This window comes from Equus quagga, chromosome 12, assembly GCF_021613505.1.
Source record: "Equus quagga isolate Etosha38 chromosome 12, UCLA_HA_Equagga_1.0, whole genome shotgun sequence".
NCBI classification, from domain to species: domain Eukaryota; kingdom Metazoa; phylum Chordata; class Mammalia; order Perissodactyla; family Equidae; genus Equus; species Equus quagga.
In genome coordinates this window covers 59,520,261-59,545,128 of record NC_060278.1, presented here as the reverse complement: position 1 = coordinate 59,545,128, position 24,868 = coordinate 59,520,261, and the positions used below count along the sequence as shown (strand labels likewise).

The 24,868-nt window shown below is 48.0% G+C and overlaps 1 protein-coding gene across 12 annotated transcripts in view; it reads left to right on the top strand.

Moving 5' to 3' along the window:
* Positions 1-24,868, top strand: part of LOC124248356 (uncharacterized) — a 126,583-nt gene that overhangs the window by 77,521 nt on the left and 24,194 nt on the right. For 6 of the 12 annotated variants that reach the window (XR_006891007.1, XR_006891010.1, XR_006891008.1 and 3 more), the window contains 3 exons: positions 1,267-1,390; positions 5,905-6,005; positions 6,424-6,530. Coding sequence is in view for 1 of the 12 variants with exons in the window: in XM_046678247.1 (XP_046534203.1) it covers positions 1,267-1,390 (124 nt within the window). In the remaining 11 variants the exon portion in view is untranslated. The remainder of the gene's footprint in view (positions 1-1,266; positions 1,391-5,904; positions 6,006-6,423; positions 6,531-24,868) is intronic. The other 6 variants (XR_006891005.1, XR_006891004.1, XR_006891003.1 and 3 more) reach the window with 1 other exon arrangement.

Here is a 24,868-nt window from a genome sequence, read left to right as displayed (position 1 = left end):
GCGTCTTGACTTATCTCAGCTGTATTTGACCTCTGATTATCCCATATACTAGATGGTTTAAATTACTAACTCCCACAGTGAAATCCTAGAAAGAAAAGCTCCACGAATATTAATGAGTCTTGTTTGGGAAAGAGCCTCACATGCAAGGAAGCTTGAGAAATGCTGGGCTCAGGCAAGGCCAGCAGCAGGTTTCTTGACCACAAGCCTTACCGGGATTTGTAAACCTGGGGGGGGGGGGACGACGTGCAGGGTTTCCCAAACTTCCTTTCCAGAGAGGGTCTTGCAGGACAGGTGTTGGAAGAACCGCGCCTTGGGGAGCATGAATTTATAGACTCGTTCGTGTTTGAAAAGACTTTATCAGAGAAAAGGTGGAAAAGTTTTACTGAGGAAAAGTGGACATAGGGAAGGCAAACGACTATAAACGGGGTTATCTTGAAGGTTATTTGAAAAATGACCGAAGACTAAAAAGGCAACAGCCAGGTCTAAGGGGGTGAACGAACGTAGTGTAAGAATGCATTCTACAACAATTTTTCAACAGTGCATTTAGGATTACAAATTGGTGAAGATATAAAGGGGCATCTACAATAATAATGCACATTCTCAGGCACAATTTAAAAGAACGAGCTTATCAAGATTCATGTTCTGACATTGTTTCACTTCTAAACCAGGCTTGGTCCAGCTTGTGCGTCTTATGTGTAATTTAAGAACAGAAGCCATAACAACAATAATGCATAGATAGGAGGAGTTTATCTTCTTGAATGAATAAATTAGGTCATCTTCAAGCAGTTTTCTTTAATAGGAATTCCTGTGAGGTACTTCCATAGTGAGACATGGCTCTTTAAGATCCTGTTAGCAAAGACGATGAAAAGAATGTTCCCCTCCGTCTCACACAAGAAGGGGAGTGTGCAGCCAACAGTGGGAACCTGTGAGTTCCTGGGACGCGCTGGCTGCCACCATCCAGGCCAGTTGTCAGTGAGCAGCAGCCCCCTGCCGCAGAGCAAGGCTGAATGTGCCCCCTCCCCGTTCTGCAGCCTGGGCTGGGTCTGGGTGTTTGAAGCCACTTCTCACTTGCTCCTCTTCTGAGGTTCCATCTGGATAAGTCTGGGAGACTCCAGCAGGCCTCTGATTTAGGGCTTATTAATAGGATTCCATAATAAGATAATTGATAAAAAACAAAAAAGCATAAACCCCAAGGATGTCTCAAATGTAAGGATTCTCACTGATGAGCGTAAAGAAAACTGAGCTTCTAATTTTGACTCTCCACAGGCGATGGGCGTCTGGTCCTAAAATCTTCAATCTGCCTGGCACAGAAGGCTGGACTCGGGCGCCGGGAACGACCTTGGAGACGCGCCCCAAATATCCTTCTCAACAAGCCTGGGTCTGAAACAAGGTGTGTGTGTGTTGGGGGGCGTTTGTTGTTCATCGGCGTCTATGGCACCAAAGGAATGAAATCCTGACTCGAACTTCCTTTGGAGAGGGGCACCCCATTCTCAGGATAGTAATTCTTTGAATGTATAAATAAAAGTCGGGCTAATACAGCAATGCCGACCAAACTGTGCGCATAGGGATTTTTGCAGTACGCATGCGGTTCTTCCAGGCCAGACAGCGGCCCATAGCACGTGCTCATTTTCGCTTTTCCTTTTGCAAGAGCTCGCCCCCCGCGGAGCCAACCCGCGCAGCCGCTGGCCGGGCACTGCGCTCCGGGCTCCCTCCTGGGGGTGCGCGCCCACGGGGTGGCCTCCCACAGGCACTGCGCTCCCAGCGCTGCTCTCAGCAGTTCGCCTGGAAGGAAGAGGCCGGCAGGAGCGCATCCTGGGCGAAGGCTCCGCATCCCGCGCTCTCAGGGGAAACAATGGGCTGGAATTGGTGAAAACAAACCCAAGATGTTAAGGAGGCGCTCAGGCACTGGGGCGCAGGGCTTCCAGAGCCTGCTCGTGAACCGCCCCCCTCCGCCTCCGCCCGCCCCGGGGAAGGGTCTTCGCTGTCTGTTTGGTATGCTTTTTTAAAATAAGGCATTGTGGTGTCATTTTGCGGATTAAATAATTCCCTGAGGAAGTGTTTGTGGGGAAAAGGGTGATCAACAGGGAGAAGGGACATCCTTTTTCTCTCATGTCAGGGTATGCTTTTTTTCTGCGTTTTGCAGACTTCCACATATCTCAAAGAACACTGAGTATTTAAAGAGGTTGATGCACCCTGAGTGATAAGAAAAATGGCACTGGACTAGGAGAGAGAGGGGTGCCCTCTGGTAACAGCTGTCACTGAGCGCTCCTGGTGTGTCAGGCACTTCTCTGTTTTCTCTAAAGCTAGTTGACTCCTCTCCACCACCTGGGAGCGGGGGTGTAATCCCTGAGTGGTAGGTCAGGAAAGGTTTCCGCCGCTTCGGCCTGGTGTTCTGCAACGTCCTACCTGTCACTGGCTCCTGGAGCAACCAAATTCAGGATAATATTTGTGAGGGAAAAGGAGTCATTGCAGGTAAAAATGGAGACGATTTCGTCGTCTTGCAGTTTACCCAGCTTTGGGGGTGCTCTTAGTTCAAGGATCACAGGCCTGCAGGTGCTGGTTGTCAAGAACCTGAGTGGGGAGCTTAGAGATTCCGGGGGTCCTGTCCCAGACTTGCCAGTTGCAAAATGTAAAGCATCGCCAGCTGGTATGGTCTCCCCTCCATCTTGCGCACAAACTGACGATGGTTTAGATGCCTTTTCCTATAGCTCTGACGGAACAATTTTAGTTTAGTGGTTCGATACCGAATTTCTACTATTCTTGTTTTGAAGGTGATCATATTTGTTTCTTTTTAAATGCCTGCAGCATTTTAAACAATTTCTGATGGTTTCCTTTGCTGGGGAATTGGTCTCCCTGCAGACCTGGGAGGTTCACTGATAACTACCTGGGGCGTCTGGGAAAGTAGGTGCTTATGGTCTGGCTTCTGTTTTGGGGAGCTCATTAGCTGGTTCCCTTACACTGTCACTCGCTCCGGGGAACTGGAACTTTGGAATTGCTGCTGCGTGTCACCCAGTCTTGTCCTGCTCAGGAGGTGAAGCAATCCGTGAGCGGAACACGTGGCCTTGGAGGAAATGATCCAGCTGGGTGAACAGGGCGCGTTTGTCTCACTTGGCTGGGAAGACAGCGAGTGGTGCCCAACTGAACCGGTCAGATCTGCAGCTGAAGCTCTCTGGCTCCTGGAGGAAGAAACCAGAAATTTTTAAAAGTCCAACAGTGTGAGCTCCTGATAATGATAGTCGCATGGAATATGCTTCCTTTAATATGGCCCCGGCCATCAGTGATCATTGAGTGAATCCCGTCTTTGTTTATCTGCTCACCAGTATATGTTATGAAGGGGAACAATCAAGATTAATTTACTGAGAATTCAAGGAGTCATTTTGTGAGTCAGATGACAGTGTTTATCTCATGAAACACAGCGAAGGCGAGTCGGTTCCTAGACGCGCTGGGGAGGTTTACAACATTGACTGCGTGCCGCTTTCTTTATCTACAGCTTTGAAACGGAATATTATCGCACCTGCAATTTTCATATGCTGTGACAGGCAGAATGCCTGGGAGCAAGCCCTGAGATTTCAGCTCTGGCCCCTGCCTTTAGGATCTGGAAGAGAGAGCGATTGGCCTGCGGGCCATTATCAAGCCTTCTGATGGTGCACATTAATAATAATAAGCATCTGAGATTTTTACTGGATAATTTAAAAATATATAAGTACTTGAATACTGAGCCTTTATCTTGGCTGTTTCTTGAGAACGCTTATCTCATTGTTGGTGATTCATGTTTATTATTAACTAAGTAGTAAAAAATTAAAAGCATTTTACAATAATGAATAAATTATTTCTAATGAATATATAAAAGGGGTTGATGTTTTCAACAGATGAAGAGCTATGGCTCCATGTGGTTTCCTGGGGGAAAAGTGGTCCCTGGTCACACGAAGTGAGGCTGCCCGGTTCTGTTCTATTTCTGTTGAAAGTTTCTTAGTGCCTATCAACAAAATGATCCTCTCCTTAACCCTGGTCCAGCCTCTGGTTCCATCAATCGAGCAGTTGTTGAGTGCCTTCGCAGGATAAATAAAGCCTTCGCTGGCGCCAGGAGGCATCCGTAAGACTCTTCAAGCAACTGGGACTAAAGATCCTGTTTAAAGCCAGGAAAGGGCCCGGCAGGGCCTCTGCTGTGTGATGTAGACAGGCGCCCCTCTGGGCCCACAGAGCCCCCAGCCCCAGTTTCGTGGACAGACTCAGACTTTGTGCTAATGTGGCACGTGAGCCCGTCCCTCTGGACTGCCCCAGCTCCCATCAGGTTATGCGCCAGGCGGCAGAGAGCTGGGCTGCATCTCCGCCCCTGCTTTCCTCCGGCCCCACTGTACTTTGCAGCTCTCAACACAGAGAGCTTCCAGTTGATGAACTATTTCGCCACCAAGTCTCACTGTTCACGGGGAGAGCTGGGCAGGCCGTGGAGAAGGACGGGTGGGCAAGTCTGTCATCTTCCCTGGGAAACACACACACGGCTGCCATGACTGATGCAAAAGCTTGGAATGATGAAAACGCCTTTTCTAAGCAAGTTGGTGGTGTCAACCCCACGGTTGAAGTCACGTTCTTGACATTGGGTTGCGTGAATTTGTTTTAAAGTGGACATCCTGGGTGGTTTAGTGCATGCACTTTGCCGTGAGAATTAAACCCACGTTTCTTCACCGACATTCAGTCCCTTTTTACTTTGCTCTCAGCTTACCTCGCCAGCCTTTTCCTTCCCTGCTCTTTCGTCATGGGATGCACGCCTCTCTCCCACCAAAACGCACACCTGGAACCTCTTTGGACCCTGTGCTCTGTGTTCGAACAGTGCAAAGTGTCTCTACTCCACACCCATCTGTTGAAGTCTTTTGCCTCCTAAATGACCCAGTTTGGGTACCGCTTTTGTTACAAAGCCTTCAACCCTCTGTTATTCCTTTCCTCTGAATTAGGTCATATTTTGTTTTAATTCTTTTGGTGTGTAGAGGATACTCTTAGCGTTATTTATGTTATTTAATGCCCATTGAGAACACTGATTACTTCTTATTCGTCTTTCTGTGTCCCACAGCGCCGTGTTCTTTAATTAGGGGAGAGGAACAATGGGTGTCGTTTGAATGAATGAATGAATTCCTTGGATGTATTTATTTAGGAATTGAACGTGGAACAAATCTAGTTTCCTTCTCTCTTGGTAATCTTTCCAGTTCCTTTATCACGTTAAATAGTATGTTTCTAGTTCCTTCCACATTAATAATTTACATTTTTGAAAGTAGATGATATAAAAATCTTATGTTTATTAAATAAAATGAGGGGTTGAGAAGCAACATGGTATAGTGAAAAAAACTAGTATTTCTAGTTTTAAGTTGGCCATTCAGTAACTGGGTAACCATTCTCTCTCAGATTTTCTTAGCTTGAAAATGGGGGACCTGCAAAGGCTTAAAGCTGTGTCTGTCTGCGGACAAAAGATGTGCTTTTGAATTTTACTTCATGTAACCGCTTGTCCCCTCCCTCCCTGTGCTCCCGTAAGTGTGGCTGTGTGATTACGCTCTGGCCAATGGAACGTAAACAGAAATGTGTTAAAAAAGACACTCTACCCCCTTTTAGTCTGTCTTCCTTCACCCTGCTGCTTGGGACACTCTGTGACTCTTCCGCCATCTTGGAGCTTGAGGATGAGGGCCAAGCCCGTCCCAGGCGTGCAGAGTGGGGAGTTCGAGGGAGCCTGAGTCCTGAGGACTTTGTGGAGTGGAGTGGCCGCACCAGCCTTGGACTGCCCACCTCTGGGCTTTTCCATGGAAAAGAATTCAACTTTTCTTAAGTCACTATTCTTTTGTGCCTCTGTTATTCACCACCGAACCAAAACCTCCTTCCTACATCATCACTGTCAATTGATTTGCCTTTTACTCCTGCTAGACTCTGAGCTCCTTCATGAGAGGTGCTGTATCCCACCCAAGTCCGACTTCCCGGCAGCTGGTGCAGTGGCTGACTTACACTGGAGCGCTCCGTATATGACGGTGAGCGAATGCCTGCAAGAGCAAGGGAGTTATTACTTGCAGTGGCAGCTGAGTCTCTTTAAGTTCGTTCAGAGAAGTTAGGGTGGGCATTTCAGCGAGCTGTCCTTTAGCCAGGGTCCCAGATTGAAGAAGATACTTGGAGCAAAGCCCCAGATGACATATATATATAGAACGTGAGAAAAAATAAACCTTTGTTGTTTTCAACCATTGGATTTTTGCAATTGTTTGTTACTGCAGTGTAACATAGTGAGAACTGCCCGATACCGTGGGCTTCATATTTGAGGAAAAAGATGAGAAATGAAAGAAGAGTGGGAGTTTGCCCTGCCTGGAGGAAGCTAGCGGCTTGGGGCGTTCTGGGCAAAGAGGAGAGCCTCTTGAGAGATGCGTTTCCTCAACACGTCAAATTCTGTAATCTCAGGGTCTCGTTCCGAAGTTCCCTGCCGCTTCCATGAATGCTGAATTGGAAATGTGCAAGAATTTGCATCTGTGTCTCGTCCCCTGAAGTCCGTGGCCTGCGTATGTTAGGTATGAAAGGGACAGGGGGGCACAGGAGGAACTGAGCGCCGTGTGCCAGTCTCGGTGCTCAGGGCGTTTTATATTCCGTTGTCATTTGCAGCTCTTGGGCTCCAAATGAAACCTCTGTGTCATCATTCCTCTCCTGTTTCATCAGAAAAATGTAAAACTTCTGTTTACTCCTCAAACTACCTTCCTTCCTCTGCCTACCATATAGCAAATAGAGAAAATATTTACTCTTTGACTCTATAAATAATTTTTGGTTGGGTCTCTCATTTTGCGCCACACACATCTGATTGCCTTTTACTGGTTACTGAACCAGTAACGAACAATTCAGGAGTGTTTTTGGTGCTAAAAGTTCTAATTATAAAAGGACATGTGACAGTAGCTCCTTGGATCCTGGACAATAAGACTCAACCAGAAGCTCCAGGAGCAGGAGGAAGCACCTGGAGTCGGGAATGCATCTTGAAAAGAATCCTATGTTGTTATGTTTTCCCACATTATTTCAACGCCATGTGCACATTGCAGAAAACCTGAAAAAAGGAATAGGAAAGTGTACTTTATTAAAAATAGCTTCCCCCAGGATTATATATATCATAGATATACAGTTTTCAGTTCTCCTTTTAGGAGCTATATTTTCTCTGCTTTTTAAAAAAGATAAATGCTTCTTAAAGAAAATACGAAAATATAAAGAAGAAAATAAAAACCATCCATAATATCACCATCCAGAAATAGTCATTTCGAGTTTTTTGAAATTTTAAACATTCTGAGATGTATGCATGACCGTTCAGTGAAATTCTACATGGCGATTTTTGGTTGGCTGTTGTTCTGAAACCTGGGCAAACCGAAAGTTGCCGTGCGGACGCTGATTTTGGAGGTATTCTGTACGCACGTCCTTTTTTTATTTGTCCTGCATCTACCCCCCCCCCCCCCCATAAATCTATGGCATGTATTCCACATTCACCCCCAGGAGTCGCTAATCAGTGACACCGTTCTCCTGCTCACAGAAGGTGACCAGGATAGTCCTCACCAGAGAAGTGCTCATGTGGTGTTTGGGGGTGAAAGAGCTGTGCTCTTTACTCGGGAGAGCTGCTCTGAAGATGGTGTCCCCCAGGGCTGTTGGCGCCACCTCTCTGCCAGGTGATTGGAGCTGGTATAAATGAAGCCAAGCAGAGGCAAGCGGAACTGAGGGATCGGGAGACACCCACAGTCCCAAAGCCAGCATTCCCATCCCTGGATCAAGCTGGGCCTGTAATGTGAGCTGGTGAGTTCTCCTTCCTGCTGAAGCTCCTGTGAGGTGGGCGTTCGTCACTGGCCATGGCAGGCGTTCTGCCGGATAAAGACTCCCACAGCTGGCTGGTCGCTGGCTCAGAGGGGAGGGCGTGTCCAGCCTCTTGATACCCAAGCTCCCGGATGTGTAGTGGAAAAGTGGTACCAAGTTATGCTCTTTCACCAATGTTGAGACCTCCTGTCTCATCAGACCTACTTCAGACCCAAGTGATGGCCTGAGCATCAGCAATTCAAATTTTTACTTTTGCTAGTTTTGTTTAAAAAATGTAAAACTTTGGGGCCGGGCTGGTGGCCTAGTGGTTAAGTTCACATGCTGTGCTTTAGAGGCCCGGGATTTGCAGGTTTGGATCCTGGGTGTGGACCTACACACTGCTCATCCAGCCGTGCTGGGTTGGCATCCCACATACAAAATAGAGGGATATTGGCACAGATGTTAGCTCAGTGGCAATGTTCCTCACCAAAAAAGAAAAAACGCGTAAACTTTTATTGTGTATTTCTTTGAAGTTAAAACCTTTTCCCCCCAAGTATTTATGGAACATCTTATATTATGTTTCATGTGAGCTTTCTGTTCTTCTTCTCTGGCCCATTTTTCTATTAACATTTTAGTTTTCTTTTTCTCTTTTTCAACCATCTTAACCATTTTAAGCCTGCAGTTCAGTGGCATTAAGTAATTCACGTTGTTGTGTTTCTTTTCCTTCTAATCAATTTGTAAAATCCCTTTGTATATCAGCCACTTTAAAAACATTTATGGCAAATATTTTCCCTTTTTTTTTTTTTGGCATCCAAACATTTAAAACTCCTACTGTAGTCGATTAACTTCCTTTGTGATTTCTAAGTCTCAGGTTTAGAAAGGATTCCCCACCTGAGATTAGATAAATGTTCACATACATTTTCTTCTGAGATTTTTGTTTCATTTTTAATTTGCTTTGGTTTTTACATTCACCCTTTCTGTTTCTTTCTTCTGGTGTGCAGTGCGAGGTGGGCATCCAGCTGGCTTTCTTTCCTGGCACAGTCTGGGTGTGCACCGTCCCCTGCGTGTGAATGAGTCAGATAAGGTGGGGGCCCAGTGGGGGCACTTTAGAGATCGGTGGGGCATCTTTTGGTCATCTTGCTGCTGAGGGGGCTGCTGGCTCCTAGTGGGCAGGGACTGGGGATGCCATACGTCTTGGCCTTAGTGGGACAGTTGTCCAGAGCTCTGCTCTGTACTTTTGAATGTCCCCCTGAACTAAACACATTATAAATATAAACCAGTAGTACTGTTTTTTTTGTGTGTGTGAGGAAGATTGGCCCTGAGCTAACATCTGTTGCCAGTCCCCCTCTTTTTTGCTTGAGGAAGATTGGCCCTGAGCTAACATCTGTGACAGTCTTCCTCGGGTTTTATGTGGGATGCTGCCACAGCACGGCTTGACAAGTGGAGTGTAGGTCTGCACCTGGGATCCGAACCTGTGAACCCCAGGCACTGAAGCGGATGCAAACTTAGCCGCTACACCAGTGGGCTGGCCGCCAAACCAGTAGTACGTTAGTACATAATAATGCTATCGACCATGTAGTAATACTTCACATGAAATGACAAGAATAGTCAATAATATAGGATAATGTTATTATGGAGAGGGAAGCTTAGACAAAATAAAGACATTTTCTTCTTTTTTTCCCCTCCAGCTTTATTGGGGTATAATTGACAAAATTGTCAGATATTTAAAGGGTACATCTTGATGATTTGATACACCTGTACATTGTGAAAGGCTTCTCCCATCCAGTTAATTAACACATCCGTCACTTCGTGTATTTACCTTTCATTTTTGGTGAATAAAGACATTTTCTGAACGTTATTGAGCAACATGATGTGTGCCTCCTGCCTGTTCACTGTGGTCTAGCATTTCTAACTGCATCTTTAGTTGAAAAGGGTTTGTTCGTAAGCAAGGCAGCCAGCTGCAAATGTGTAACAGAGAGTTGAGATTCCTTTAAACGTTCTTAGAGCCAAAGGATTAAATTAGTGCAGACACATGCATTTCAAGGATAACGTTGGATTTTATTAACAACTTATTTTAAAATATTTTATTGCTGTGCTATCTATTAAAATTTTTTTGGATGTGAAATGGTAAGAAGTCTATATTGTGATAATAATGAAATTATTTATTAACATGGGGGTCGCTTCTCTTTTTTCACTCTTTCCCTGACGCTGTTCCCGGAGGTCCCCTGCATGGCCTTTCTCTAGTCTCTCACATCCATTTCTTTTCCCATTCTCTTCTCTTCTCCCGTGAGAATTCTGAAGTTCTAGCTGCCGAATGTCAGCTTTCATTTGTGGTGGGATGTCACAACGGGAGACAAGCTGGCTATGGTACTTTATCACTTCCTGGCTCCATGTCACAACAGAAGTGATTATTCAGCTGCTACACCTAGAAACCAGGTCCTATTCATTTGTGAGAACATCATTATAAACTTGTTTTTTCTACTTCAACTGTCTGTAATTTGTCTCAGCATGCTTTTTCTCCTCTAGTTAGGGTCATTTCTCTTAGCATATACAAATAAATATGTATATAAAGTATGTATAATGTATCTACATATATTATATGCATATTTGCATATATACATGTATATATAAAATGTATATATGTATATAAAATAGACACATATGCTTTCTATCTCTCTCTCTTTTTTTTTTCCTGAGGAAGATTCGCCCTGAGCTAACATCCACTGTCAATCTTCTTCTTTTTGTATGTGGGTTACCACCACAGCGTGGCCACTAACAGGCGAGTGGTGTAGGTCCATGCCTGGGAGCTGAACCCAGGCTGCTGAAGCAGAGTGTGCCAAACTTAAGCCCTGGGGCTGGCACACCTGTGCTTTCTCTTAGCACATATAAATAAGTTTGTCTGTTACCGTTGTTCAAACACTAGACTTTATTCTGGTGTCCACCTGTATGTCTGCTGTTTCTCCATCCTGTGCTTCTTGTAGGAAGTGGCTTCTTCTAGTTTCTTAAATCCAAACTTACTCATTTGAAGTAGGGACAAGCATCTGACTAATTATGTCTCCTAATGTAGTTGTGCTCCAGCGTTTCAACATTGAAATATGCGTTATTTTGTTAAAAATCCTTTATGATACAGTTGGACCATTGTGTATTTTTCTGCAATGGTGTCTATAGCTAGGTTACTTTATCTGTGAGCTACATTTCAGGATGTATGGGGGACTACAAACATTTGTTGTCTTAAGAGGTTAGGTTTGGTGTGGTTGAGAACCACAGGGAAAAAATGAATGGATATTTCTTGATACGTGCCTGGCTTGTCCATGGATTAAAAGGCGGGAAAGCCCAGCCATCGCTTTTATGGCACTGACTGTGTACCAGGCACTCTTTTGAGCATTTCACAAGTACTAGCACATGTATATCTCATCACAGCCTTCTGAAGTGAGTACTATTAGTATCCACAGTATACAGATGGGAACACTGAGGCACAGAGAAGGTAAGCGGCTTGCCCGTGGTCACAGCTTCAGTGGCAGAGATAAGATGCAGTGAAGGATTATTATGTCCCACTTATGTCACGGAAATTTTGCATGACTTAACGTATTTTCTCCTCGTGGTTCCTATGAGGTAGGCCCTCGTTATCCCCATTATACAGATAAAGAAACTGAGGCACAGTGTCATCAAGCCACTTGCCCAAAGTGACAGTCTGGCAGGTCGGGGTTCAGACCCAGGCTCTTGGCCCCAGTCTGTGCTCTGTTCGTACCCTGCTTGGCCTCTGGCAGACTGCTCTGCTTTGTGGGTTTTTTGGCATCAAGCTACACTAACCCTGCACACACAGACACACACACACATCTCTGGATAGATAACCAAAGAGGTATCTTTTGGAGCTATCACACGATGTCATAAGAAATCTCCAGTTTCTTCCTTTTCATGTTGTTGCTACTGGGCAATTGTTGGAGTGTCTAAAATGTCTCGGCACCGCTGATGGTGTAGGGACAGTAGCTGCCATGAGCTTTGCCCTCTCACAGCAAAGGTCAGAGGGAGCTGGGAAGTCGATGGGACACAGGTGCCACCAGAAACTTGAGGCCTGGGGCCCTGGACCCCCATCCCACTGTGGCTGTCCATCTCTCGGCCTGGCAGTTCCACACAGGTGGCCCAGAGCAATTGCAGAGATCGTGGTGAGCAGGGAGGAAGGGTGAGTTGCTGTTCATCCCTCTTGTCACCAATGGTCCCCAGCACCAGGAGGCCTCAGGCTCAGAGATGTGTCCCTGACATGGCAGGCAAAAAGGAGACTTTGAAATTTTTCCTTCTCATTTGGAACTTGGGAAACTTCTCCCTCCCACCTTTTCTTCCTGCTCTGTCTTTGAGGCCTTTTAGGGTAGGGGGTGCCTCTCATCCCGGGCATGTGTGCATTGGTGAGCTGGCTCAGGTGAGGGCCTGGGGACCCTCGGGGTTCTTCCCATGCTTCCAGGTTGGCTCCCCCCTCCCCTGCAGCTCTTCCACACCGTGCCCCTCTCCTCCAGTCCACAGGGTTGTTCGGCCCCCTTTCTACAGACAACCTTACCTGGAGTTGGGCTGAGACAGTCAAAGCGCATCAGGTGAGAAATTCCTCCGTCCCCTTCCTCCCACTTGCAAATGCATCTGTTTGCATCCATTCAGACATCTGTTTCCCCTCCTATTGCCGAGGAAGCAGTGGCCCTGGACCCCTCTGAGACACATTACTCCTTTCTGCTGTACGGTGACGAATGACCCACACTCTAGTGCTTACAGTGACAACCCCGGTTTCTCCTTCATGGTCTGGGGCTTGGCTGGGTTTGGCTCCAGATGGCAGGTCAGGCTCAGGGCTGCCCCCAGCTCTCCTTTGAGGTCGCTGGCTGATGAGGCTCTGGCCCCCTGGGCCGGCCGCTCAACTGGCAGAGGGCAGAAGTGCAAGACGGGAAACAGGACCATCCAGGCCTCTTAAGGCCTCTGCTTGGAGCTGGTTCATCGTCATTTTCTCCCGCATTCCACCGTCAAAGCAAATCCTGGCCCATGAAAATAAACTCCACCTCTGGGAGTTTTTGCTGAGAAAGAATACGGCCCTCCACCTGCCTCCTCTGGGATCCTGACCCCCAGTTCCACCATTCCCATCCATTCGTGCTCTGTTTCTTGTCACTGCACACGTCCCTTTTTCTCTCTTCTTCATTGCTCTCCACCCTGCGAATGAATAAAGCTTTCCTTGTCCTCAAGGGAAAGAATTCCTTTCTTTTAATTCTGACTTGCCTCCAGCTCTTCTTTTCCTCCCTCCCTCCACCTCCTAACAGAGAGCCTTTCCTGTCTCCTCAGCATCCTCTTCTTGTCCTTAGCTGCCTCCAGGGCCCAGGGCCCTTCCTTAGCCCCTCCAGCCTTCCATCCCCAGGGCCCACTGCCCTTCCTTAGCCCCCTGCAGCCTTCCATCCCCAGGGCCCCCTGGTGAAGCCCACAGACATCCTCCCTCCTAATCCAGGGCCACCTTCTTGTTCCATTTCACTTGGTTTCGGCATTTTGTGTAGTTTATTCCTCCTCCTGGGTTCCACACAACTGCTCTCCCCCGGCGCTCTCCCTTCCTCGGCAGTGCTTTCTTGGTCCTCTTCACAGACTGCCCACTCTTTCATTCCCTCCTCTGGCCGGTGTTTCCGCGGTGCCTTGTCCGTGATGCACAGAAAGATCATGGGCAGCATCCCTGACTCACACTCAGGAGGAGCCCTTGTAACGACACAATTGCGAGTCAGCATGACGGATCACGCTGGGACCAGGGTGCCACAGAGAAGCCATCGCAGAGTGCAAACTTTCTCCAGAAAAGGGTGTCGTATGACCCGGACCTTGAGAGGCTCGGAGAATTGGAGCTGCCTCCCAGGAAAAGCAGAGCGGGCCTGCAGTGGTCCAGAAGCTGCTCTCCCCTCAGATGGGCTCCCAGCGTTTCAGCCCCATCCCCTCCTCTGCACCCCCTTTCTTTCCTCCTTGGCTGTGAGCCCCGCACCCTCTCCTGGGTGGGGTCTCCGAGGGCCGACTGCATTGCCAGCTGAGTGCCTGGTGGTCCTTCAAACTCAGCCCTGAACTCATGTTCTCAACCTCAGCCTCGCTCTCCCTCCCTCCATGGCTTCATCATCACCTTTCGGGCAAAGGAAGAGACCTCACAGTCCCCTGGGATGCTGCCTTCTCGCCACCTGCCATCTGCTCACCACCAGCACATTTAATGCAGAACACACCCTGCCACTTCTGCTTCTGATCTCTCTCAAATCGTTCCTCTTCGCTCAGACTCTTCCTGCTGGTGCTAAGTATTGGTCTCCTTTACTCCTCTGACCCTTTCCTGTCTTTCTCAAGCACACATCAGTTTGGAAACTCCTATGATATGCACGAATGTTCATAGCAGCTCTGTTCCTAACGGCCAAAAGGTAGGGACACCCACATGTCCGTCAGTGGACAACTGGATAGATAGATTGTGGTCCACCCATACAATGGCATATTATTTGGCCACAAAAAGGAGTGAAGTCCTGACACCTGCTACAACACGAACCTTGAAAACACGATGCTAAGTGAAAGGAGCCGGGCACCAAAGCCACAAATTGTGTGATTCCATCATATGAAATGTCCAGAGAAGGGAAATGCACAGAGACAAGATGCAGGCGGTGGTCGCCGGGGGCTGCGAGGAGGAGGGAAATGGGAGTGACTCCTCATAGGGGCGGGATTTTATCTGGGGATGATGAAAATGTTTTGGGACTAGACACAGGTAGTGGTTGCACGACACCGGGGATGTACTGAGTACCGCCCAATTATTCACTTCCAAATAGTTCTGTGTAACGTGAATTCCACCTCTACTGAAAAAGAAACACAGCCTTCTGAGGGTGGCGTCCCCCTTCCCTCTCGGCCTGCCTGCAGGTTTTTTCCAGGCTCCCTGTCCCTCACTGCCCGTCCCATCGGGTCCCTCCCTCCTTTTCTGTCTCTACCACCCCCTGGTGGCCTCCATCGAAAGTCCAGGCACTTTGGTGCTGCTGAGGCTTTTGAAAGCCCTTTGCTTGGAGTTCCTCTCCTCTTACTCTCTTTTTTTGTGTGTGTGAGAAAGTTAGAGGGGTGCTGAGCACAGAGGATGAGAGGGAACCCAGGACTTCTGGAGTAAAAAGTCCTGGCTTCAATTTCCTGTTCTTGTGCCCTTACTTATGACTTAGAGTGAGTCAGTTAGTCTCCTTGAGCCTCGCTCTCCTCATCTGTATCACCTGGGACATGCCTAGCATCTGTATCACCTGGGACATGCCTAGCATCTGTATCACCTGGGACATGCCTAGCATCTGTAATCACAAGATGACTGTTAAGAGGAAGGGCCAGAGTATGCACGAGCTGTTAGATCCGTGCTGGCCGCCTGGGAAGCTCGCCATCAGTGTGGTTATTAGGACTAGGTCATCCTTCAAGGCCCAGATCCAGTGCTAGTCGGCTCACCTGCTGCCTATGGTGGCTTTGGGCACAGGTGTCATAGCAGGACGACACAGCAATTTGAGCTGATGCCGGGTCTCGGTGCGCTTGAAAAAATCTAAGTGATCTCAGGGCCTCTGTTTGGACTCTGGATCCTGGGCTTGAGATTATGCAAACAGGTGACATTCCTTGCCTTGCCATCCTGTGGGGTGATCATTTCATCTTCTCCTTTTGGGCTTCTTCCGTTGCCTGCCTTACAGGCCTAGTAGCTGCTGCCGACTGACTGGCTTAGGATGGTTTCTAGATTCTTTACACACACTGACCACGGCATATTACCCATTCTATCCCATGTATTTAGGAAGAGAAAGCTCAATGCCGGGCCAGAGACCCCGTGACAGTTCTGGGACCCTGGGCAGAGATCTGCTCATGTTCCAGAGCATTCGTTTTCCACCCCTTCTATGCCAGCAGTGTCTTGACTCGACCCTATTTCTCCCAACTCCCCAATGCCTCCTCTCTTAGTTAGCCTGGCCTCTTGCCTCACCCCAGAAAACTGAATTCAACCCCTAATCATGTTCCTGTTGCCACGAGGATCTTCTCAAAAAAAGCTCTGTACATTTGTTAGACTTTTAGAGTTCCTTGGAACATTAATTTAAAACTGTTCATTTTTGTTGGGAAGAATATCAACTTTCAGTGTTCTCAGAATCCTTGGATGAAACTGTAGATGGAAAGTCTTGGAATACTTTATGTACCTCTCCTGACATCCCCCGTGACGCCTGTGAATCCTTTCTAAAAAGCAAGAAGTTAGGGGCTGTCCTGGTGGTGTAGTGGTTAAATTTACATGCTCCGCTTCCGCGGCCGGGGGTTCGCAGGTTCGGATCCCAGGCGCAGACCTAGCTACTGCTCATCAGGCCATGCTATGGCAGCGTCCCACGTAAAGCAGAGGAAGACTGGCACGGATGTCGGCGCAGGGCCAATCTTCCTCACACACACGCACACAAAGTGAGAAGCTAGTCTGGGTTGAACTCACAAGGAGCAGCGGGAAGGGCCGAGGCTCAGAGCCAGGTAGACGTGGTTTTGGATCCCAGCCCCCCAGGTGTGATGGGTGCCCTCCACCCTTCCATCCCTCCATTTCGTCATCTGATTGGTGGGTAAAATATTACTTCCAGGGTTTGTGCTGAGCACCAAATAAGATTTTTGTTAACTGTCTGGTGTATAGCAGACTCTCAATGAATGTGAACCCCCCACCCAACCCCCTCCAACCTCCCCTTTCTCTCTGTGCCCTGGTGGGTCAGAACAATCTTTTAAGATCAAATTTGTTGAGAGTTTGAAAAGGCTGGAGTGCTTTCTTTTCTATCTAGTGCTCTTCCCGTGGGTGCATTAGCCTTTCAGTAGTATTTTAGAAGCACTCTCCGCGTCGTGCTGCTCCCGTGTTGAGCCCGCTGGGAAGGGACGGGTGAGTGACGTGCAGGCTCGCTGTGGAGTATTATACAGCTTGGAATGGAGAGAGGAGGCCTGCGAATTACAACATCACTAAGTCTCCGAAACATAGTGCACAGAGACGGGAGTAAGAAATAGAATGTGGTAACCTAACACCATTTATATCAGTAAAAATACGTGCACATTCCTAGGAGTCTCTCCTATAGGAAGAAAGGCACCCGCATGGATGGATTCACGGATGCAAATATTTATTTCGGCTTCGTTCGTAGGGGTGAGTAACTGAGCACACCGTCAGTGCCTGCGGGAGGGGAATGGCTGAATGGATTGCTGACCATTCAGACTGTGAAATATTAGGCAACCGTTAAAAAAGTGATTATAGCATCTTCTACTAACCCGGAAGGGTGACCATGACATGTTTGTAAGGGGGAAAAGCAGACGCAGAGATACGGATTATGAATCCATTTACATTAAACTAGGCTCACACAAACACGCACACACACTCACACGCACACTCACACACGTATCTCTGTGTCCGCTGGCTTAAGGGATTGGATGGTCCTGGAGAAATGTGCGCATAGAGAGAGAGCCTGTGCCTGCTGTCAGCAGCGATCACCTGCTGGGGGTGCAGGAGATAAGAAAAAAAGACAGCCAAAGACTGGAAAAGAAAATCCCATGATGGAAATGTTCAGTAAAACATTAGAAGACAAAGATTCTCTCTCTGATGTCCCTTAAAATGTATAAACAAGGAAAATGCAAATGGGCAAGAACTAGATTGTAACACCCCTCACCCAAGGTTGATGGTCAAGGCAGAACTTGCCCCTAGAGTAGTTTAAGAAAAGACATTGTAACGGAGCCTTCAAGGGAAGCCGGGGGACCATGGGATCAACTTCCACAGAGCTTGATGTGGGGTGACAGCCGTGAGCCAATCCCCGGAGACACAGAGACTGAAAGTCAGGAAGCGTCTGAGTTAGACTCACTAAGTATCACTACTCCTCCAGGTCTAGGAATCCGCAGACTCGTCCCCACGGGACTCAGTCTAGCGTTACCTGTGACGATAGCCCCTCAGAGCACTTGCTCTTCTAAACCTTCCTGAAGATCGCTGGGGAGGATATCATGTATTAATCAGTTCTCTTAAACAGTGGCTTCAAACCTTTGGAATTAAAATCAATTGATGGTCTAAATAATACCATGTGATTTTTTTTTTCTTTTTGAGGAAGATTAGCCCTGAGCTAACATCTGCTGCCAATGCCCCTCTTTTTGCTGAGGAAGACTGGCCCTGAGCTAACATCCATGCCCATCTTCCTCTACTTTATATGTGGGACACCTACCACAGCATGGCGTGCCAAGTGGTGCTATGTCCACACCTGGGATCCGAACCAGGGAACCCCGGGCCACAGAAGCGGAACATGCTCACTTAACTGCTGCAGCACCAGGCCGGCCCTGCCATGTGATTTTTATAGCTTAAGACTTCTTTCCTAGGATTGATCTAACTTCGTTCTTTTCCCCTTATTTTCCCAGGTTTGCATCTTTTTAGCCACCAACTTCACTTATCTCTTGAGCTTTGAACTCTGCCCCCGAGGATCAGTAATTTCACTTCGGTAAACAGTCTCCAGAAATAGATTCAAACCAGGAGCAAACAGCCGGTCTGTGATAACGGGCTGCGGTCCCAGCTGATGCCCAGAGCTGACTGCCCCCCTTCTCAGCTGTCCCACAGAGGTGCTGCGTCCTCTCCAGGACCAGTCAGTTTGGGTGAATCGACTGGGTTTTGCCGGGCCTGGTTTGGGAGCCGGGAGAATTCTCACAAACTGCAGCGTGCTTGGTCCTGATGTGAGGGTCCTGGCCGCCTGGTGTCCATCATCCTGGTGGCGAGCTCACTGGGTTACCAAAAGATCGCGTTAACACAGTTGCCGTCCGTCTGCTGGAATGTGTCCTGCAACGATGGCGCTCATTATAGTTAACGAGCTGTCAGCATTTCCATTAAGGTTTTTTTTAAGGGTTTATAAGCTGGTAATAATAATAATTTGTTTCAGCCCACAACTCCAGGAAGAGCCAAATGGCTCAGGCAACATCTTTGCTTTTACTAATGTTGCCCGAGTGGGGCGCTGGTTCTGCCCGATGGTTGTAACATGCAAAAGGAAACGTGCGTAGCAACTAGAATCTTTCCCCCATTTATCTTTTTCTTTTACAATCAAACTCAGTGACAGCTCTATTTGTATCAATACAATGTTGCCAGAGAGGATGGGCCTGGCTGGCTGCAGTGGGAGCTCCAGGAATGTGGCTCATGGGTGGTGCTGAGAAGCCGACTAGGAACCCTGGTGCTGATCCCCACTCCGCAGTCCATCCGCCTGGCTCCCGGGTGGCAGCGAGGACCCTAAATCTCCTTCACCACAGAACTCACAAAGGCCAGGGCGTCAGGCGGCCCTGACAGTTTCCAGCGGGATCCATGAGGGATCTGAGTTCATCCAAATACATAAGGGGCCTGAGCTCCAAGAAAGGCCTATTCTGCCTCCTGTAGGCCGCAGGCCATGCTCTGTTTGTTTTCCCAGCTGGAGGGGCTCAGCCCGAGACACCTGCACACGTAGGCTGGGCTTCCTGCTTTAAAAGGAGATTGCAAAGCATCAGGAGAGCCTTTTGCCCAGAACCATGGAGAATCCCTAAACTGAGCAGAAGAAAGGGTTTAAGAAGGTGGGCAGGGAGGTAAGGGAGCCCAGAGCGGGAAGAGGTCGGCAGCGCAAGGATGCAAGGAGCTCTGTGAAGTTCTCCTCTGGAGCCCATGACAGGGGAGTGGCCCAGGGTCCCACAACGCACAGAACGAGGAGATGTCAGCGGCCCTAGCAGGGTGAGGGGTCCTGGTGCCGGCTAGAGCAGAGGGCCTGAGGAGCCAGGAACAGTGATTTCGTTCTCTAGGGTGTGCAGGTGTAGGTCGCCTGTGTATGAGCTTCTGAGGCTGTGCACAAATAGAGAGCAGGGGGCGTCAGGACCTGCAAATCCACCCACTCCTTACACTGTCTGCCAGCTTTTCGGGTCATGGCTGCTGGAGTCAGAAGGAAGCCTGGAATATCTGAGGACCCAAATCCCAGACACAGGTTTGGAAGGATTGGCGGGTTAAACGGCTCTTTGGTCTGTTCCCCAGTGACTTTTTGAGGAAGAGCTGCTCTGGCCCCAGGAAGTCCAGCTCCCCATCCCGTGAGGTGAGCTTCCCGTGACCTGGAAGAAGCCCTCGCAGGAGGGTCTCCAACCTAAGTAAGAGGCTTTACCATCTAAATCTGAATGTTGAAGGGCTTGGTGTGAAAGAAACATTCTAATAGAGAAAGAAGAGTAGACAAGAGAAGTACGCGGTCATTTTCCCGGAGAAAAGCCTGCCGCAGGGGCCACTGTAGAGGGAATACTCATGTTCTCAGGTGCCTGTAGTCTTCGTTTGGGCTGCGATCACAAAATGCCGCAGGCTCAGGGACTCAAACAACAGACATGTATTTCCTACAGCTCTGGAGGCTGAGAAGTCCAAGATCAAGGCGTTGGCAGAGTCAGCGTCTGGGGAGACTCTCCTCCTGGTTTGCCGACAGCGCCTTCTTGCTGTGTCCCGGCATGAGGGAAGACAAGGGGCCTCTGGCCTCTTTCCATAAGGGCGTTAGTTCCATCGTGGGTGCCCCACCCTCACGTCTTCATCTGAACCTGATCACCTGTCCAAGGCCCCCATGCAAAGACCATCACAATGGGGGTTACGGCTTCGACGTATGGATTTGGGGGCAACACAAACATCCCGTCCATCACGTGTATGTATTAGTTCCATTTTTCGATATGTTCCACTTCCCAGTTTAAAGATACACGAAGGCTACAGAATATTGAGGAAAACGTGGGGGGGATAGGAAGGAAGCAAAAAGGGCTCATTCTCTCTCCTCTCCTCCTCCTCAGCGGGGGGGTTAACCACTTGTTGTATTTCTTTCCATATTAGGTGTCTTTTTAAATGACATTTGATACCATTTTTTATTGCAGGTATTTTAGATAATCAGAAAAATACAAAGAAGAATATTATGCTTTTATAATGCCGCCGCCACGGCTAACATAACCTCTCACTTTTTATTGTGGAAAACTTCAAATATATACAACCTGTTGACATTTTGATGTAGTTCACTTCTGTCTTGTCTCTGTGCGTGGGTGGGTGTGATTATATATATGTATATGCGTCTATACACACTCACATACAGACGCATATAGACACACGCTTGTACGTAGAGGCAGAGCTAGGATTGTATTACATGTTAAACGGTTTTGGATGCTGCTGTTGCTGCTTGAAATGACATTGTGCTGTATTCCTGTCTCTAAATATTCTTTTTTTAAAAATTTATTTCCTTTTTTCTTTTTTTTGAGGAAGATTAGCCCTGAGCTAACATCTGCCACCAATCCTCCTCTTTTTGCTGAGGAAGACTGGCTCTGAGCTAACATCCGTGCCCATCTTCTTCTCCTTTATGTGTGGGACGCCTGCCACAGCATGGCTTGACAAGTGGTGTGTGGGTCCACCCCCCGGGATCCCAAGCGGCAAACCCGGGGCCGCCGAAGTAGAATGTGGGAAATTAACTGCTGCACCACCAGGCTGGCCCCTCTAAATATTCTTTGAAACATTGGTAGAGGGGAGCAAAACCATTCCCTAGGTTCCCCCAGATGTGGTGGGGGAGGACTCACCCTGGCACACTGCTGTTACATCTCTAGGGCACAGCAGGCCTATCCCAGTACATATTGTTGAGTCAATGAGTTGTGTGTTCAAGAGAAACAGACCTAATACATGGGGTTGGGAATTATAACCCTTGTAGCTCACGGGACTTGCACTTTTGGGCAAGGGGGTTTAATATTTTAAACCTAAGAACAAGGACAAGAAAGACTGCTCCAATTATTTGGTTGGAACGTAGTCCTGGCAGTCAGGCGCCCTCTCTTTGTCCCCTGCAGACTTTCCTTTGGGTCGCCACTCATGTCTGTCTGTGCAAAGGGCTGCCTCCGTCTGTCGCCGGAACAGATCCCTCTGGGCTGCAGACATGCTGGGAGGAGATGCCGCGTCAGGAGGTCAGTAAGGAAAGCTTGCTCATCTTGGGGAGGGCGTTCTGGATGGAGCAATATAACAGGCCGGCATAAGGAAATTCTCCCTTGGGCAGCAGTGGCCCAATAACTGTGTGGGTGGGTGGAGAGGAGTTATTTTCTTCACTCATTTTCCCATCGAACACGTATTGAGCACTTACTGTATGCACAGCCAAGGGATATAAGGATGGAAAAGACAAATTTCCTCCTCAAGGAGGCAGAAATAAAGTAGAGGTGATCCAAGTGGAAACAAGTAATTGCAAACGCCCGGAAAGTGCTATGAAAGGAGTGTGTAAATACGCACCGGGGCGCAGGGGAGAGAGATGAACTCTGCAGAGCCTGGCAAGGGGAGGGGAGGTTTGAGCTGCCTGCAGGGGTGGGTGTGGAGGGAGGATGAGATGAGTAGAGCTGGGATATACCAAGGAAACAGCTAGAGCTTGGTTGTCATTGGAGACCATGAACGAGTGGGGGTCAATCTCAGTCTGTGTCCTGAGGATTCACAGTATATCCAGGCAACCCTGTTAGCAATCTGAGTATCCTCCTGGACTCCCGCCCCTCATCCCTGTCTGCATCCCATCGGGTATCAAGTCCTGTCGTCCCGCCTCCCAGAGATGCCTGGGAGGAGTTCCATCCTCCGCCCTCCATGCCCCTGCCCTAGTCCAGATCCTTTCCCTAATAGCTGGAATACTAGAGTAATCTCTGAGTCGGTCCTGCCTCCTCTCTGTTATCCCTTTCCTTGGTTACCTATTGCAGGGTCGCAAATTACCCCCTAATTTTGCAACTTAAGACAACAGACATTTATGACCTCACGTGGGTTCTGAGGGTCAGGCGTCCGGCAGTGGCTTAGCTGAGTAGAATGATTTTAACGGAGAGGGTCTGGCTCAGGGTCTCAGGAGACTGCAGTCAAGCTGTCGGCAGGGGCTGCAGGTGTCTGAAGGCTTGACTCGGCCTGAAGACTCCATTTCCAAGCTCACTCACGTGGAAAGGGCAAGAGCCTTTAGCTCCTCACCCGCGTCCTTCCCATAGGACTGTTCCTGACACGGCAGCTGATGGAGAGTGTGTATTCAAGGAGGTTGCCGTGTCTCCTATAATCTAATCTCAGAAAGGAAAGACCACCACTTCTGCCATATTCCATCGGTCATGCAGACTAACCTGGAACTATATGGGGGTGGGGTAAGGGTTCATTGGGAGCCATCTTGGGGGTCTTTTAAAAAATATTTAATTATTATACTTTATTGTGGCAAAATATACGTAACATAAAATTTACCATTCTAACCATTTTTAGGGATACAGTCAGTGGCGTTAGGCGCATTCACATTGTTGTGCAGCCATCACCATCATCCATCTCCAGAACTTTCTTCATCTTCCTAAACTGAAACTCTGCACCCATTAAATAATAACTCCCATTGCCCTCTCCCACTGCTGGCAGCCACCCTTCTACCTTCTGTCTCTATGAATTTGACTACTCCAGGTGCCTCATATAAGTGGAATCATTCCGTATTCATCCTTTTGTGCCGGCTTATTTCACGTGGCATAATGTCATCAGGGTTCATCCATGTTGTGGCGTGTGTCAGAATTTCATTCCTTTTTAGGGCTGAATACTATTCCACTGGAGGTGTAGACCACATTTTGTTTATCCATGCACCAGCTGATGGGCACTTGCGTTGTTCTACCTTTTGGCTAGTGTGAATGTTGCTGCTGTGAGCACGGGTGTGCAAAGATCTGTTCCAGTCCCTTTCAATTCTTTTGAGGACCTACCCAGAAATGGAATTGCTAGGTCATGTGGTCATTCTGTGTTTAATTTTTTGAGGAAACACCATCCCGTTTTCCACAGTGACTGCAGCATTTTACACTCCCACCAGCAGTGCACAAGGCTTCCAGTTCCTCCATATCCTTGCTAACATTGATTGTTTCCTGGTTTTTTTTTTTTTTTGATGGTAGCTTCCTAATGAGCATGAGGTGATCTTATTTTGGTTTTGATTTGCATTTCCCTGATGATTAGTGATGTTGGGTATCTGTTCATGTGCTTATTGGCCATTGGTGTATCTTCTTTGGAGAAATGTCCATTCAAGTCCTTTGCCCACTTTTAAATTGTTTTTTTGTTGTCAAGTTGTAGGGGTTCTTTATGTATTCTGGATATCAATCCATTTTCAGATATATGATTTGCAAATATTTCCTTCCATTCTGTGAGTTACCTTTTCACTCTGTTGATAGTGTCCTTTGATGCACAAAAGTTTCCCTTCTTGGAGGTTCTTTTACCTCATCTTTTTCACATTTGTCCTTGCCCTCAGCATCGAGTCTGGGCTCATCCTGGCACTCTGGGCTCTTCATGCCTGACCCCTGATGAAAACGTAGCCTTTTGTTCCTTCCTTTGAAGACTCAACACATACTTATTGATGATGACCACAGTTTAGACACTGGAAACAAAATCAATGAAAATCTTTGTTTCTGTGGGTTTTACCATCTAGTGATGGTAAGTAAATATGTAAATAAATTATACATGTATATAAAATTACATAATAGGGTAGATAGTAACATTCTTGGCCATCAGAGGATGATAATTGCTAATATGGAGGGGGTGGAATTGATCAGGGGTTCTTGGGTGGGGGGCTGGTTTGCAATTTTAAAAAGGTGGTTAGGGTAGGCCTCTGAGTGGGAGACATTCAAATAAACACTTGAGGTGGTGCAGGCATGGACATGTGGGTGTTTGGGGAAGCCCGTCTGTAAAGGCCCCGAGCTCAGAGTGTGTCCAGCACAGGCAAAGCCCGGGAGGAGGCGGGTGGCTGGGTGGAGTGAGCGAAGGATGGTGGGATGGCAGGGGGAGGCCACACCGTGTGAGGAGGGGAACATCGCATCGTGGGGACCCGAAAGGCCACATCAGGACTCTGAGTGAAGTGCGGCAGAGGAGTGTCGCCATCTGACTTGACATCTCTAAAGGCTCTCCCGGACTGTGTTAAGAATTCAGCGTTGGGGGCGGGGGTGGAAACAGAGGAAACTGTCAGGAGATTATTGCAAGAATCCAGGTGTGGTTTGGATCCTCAGGCCAGCCAAGGAGGTGGGAGAAGGAAACGGTGCCCTGGGCTGCAGGCAGAACTCTCAGATCCTATTGCTTTTCACAGTCGTGGTCCTAGCTGATGGCTTCATATGGCACACATGTGGTCCAATGTCACAACCC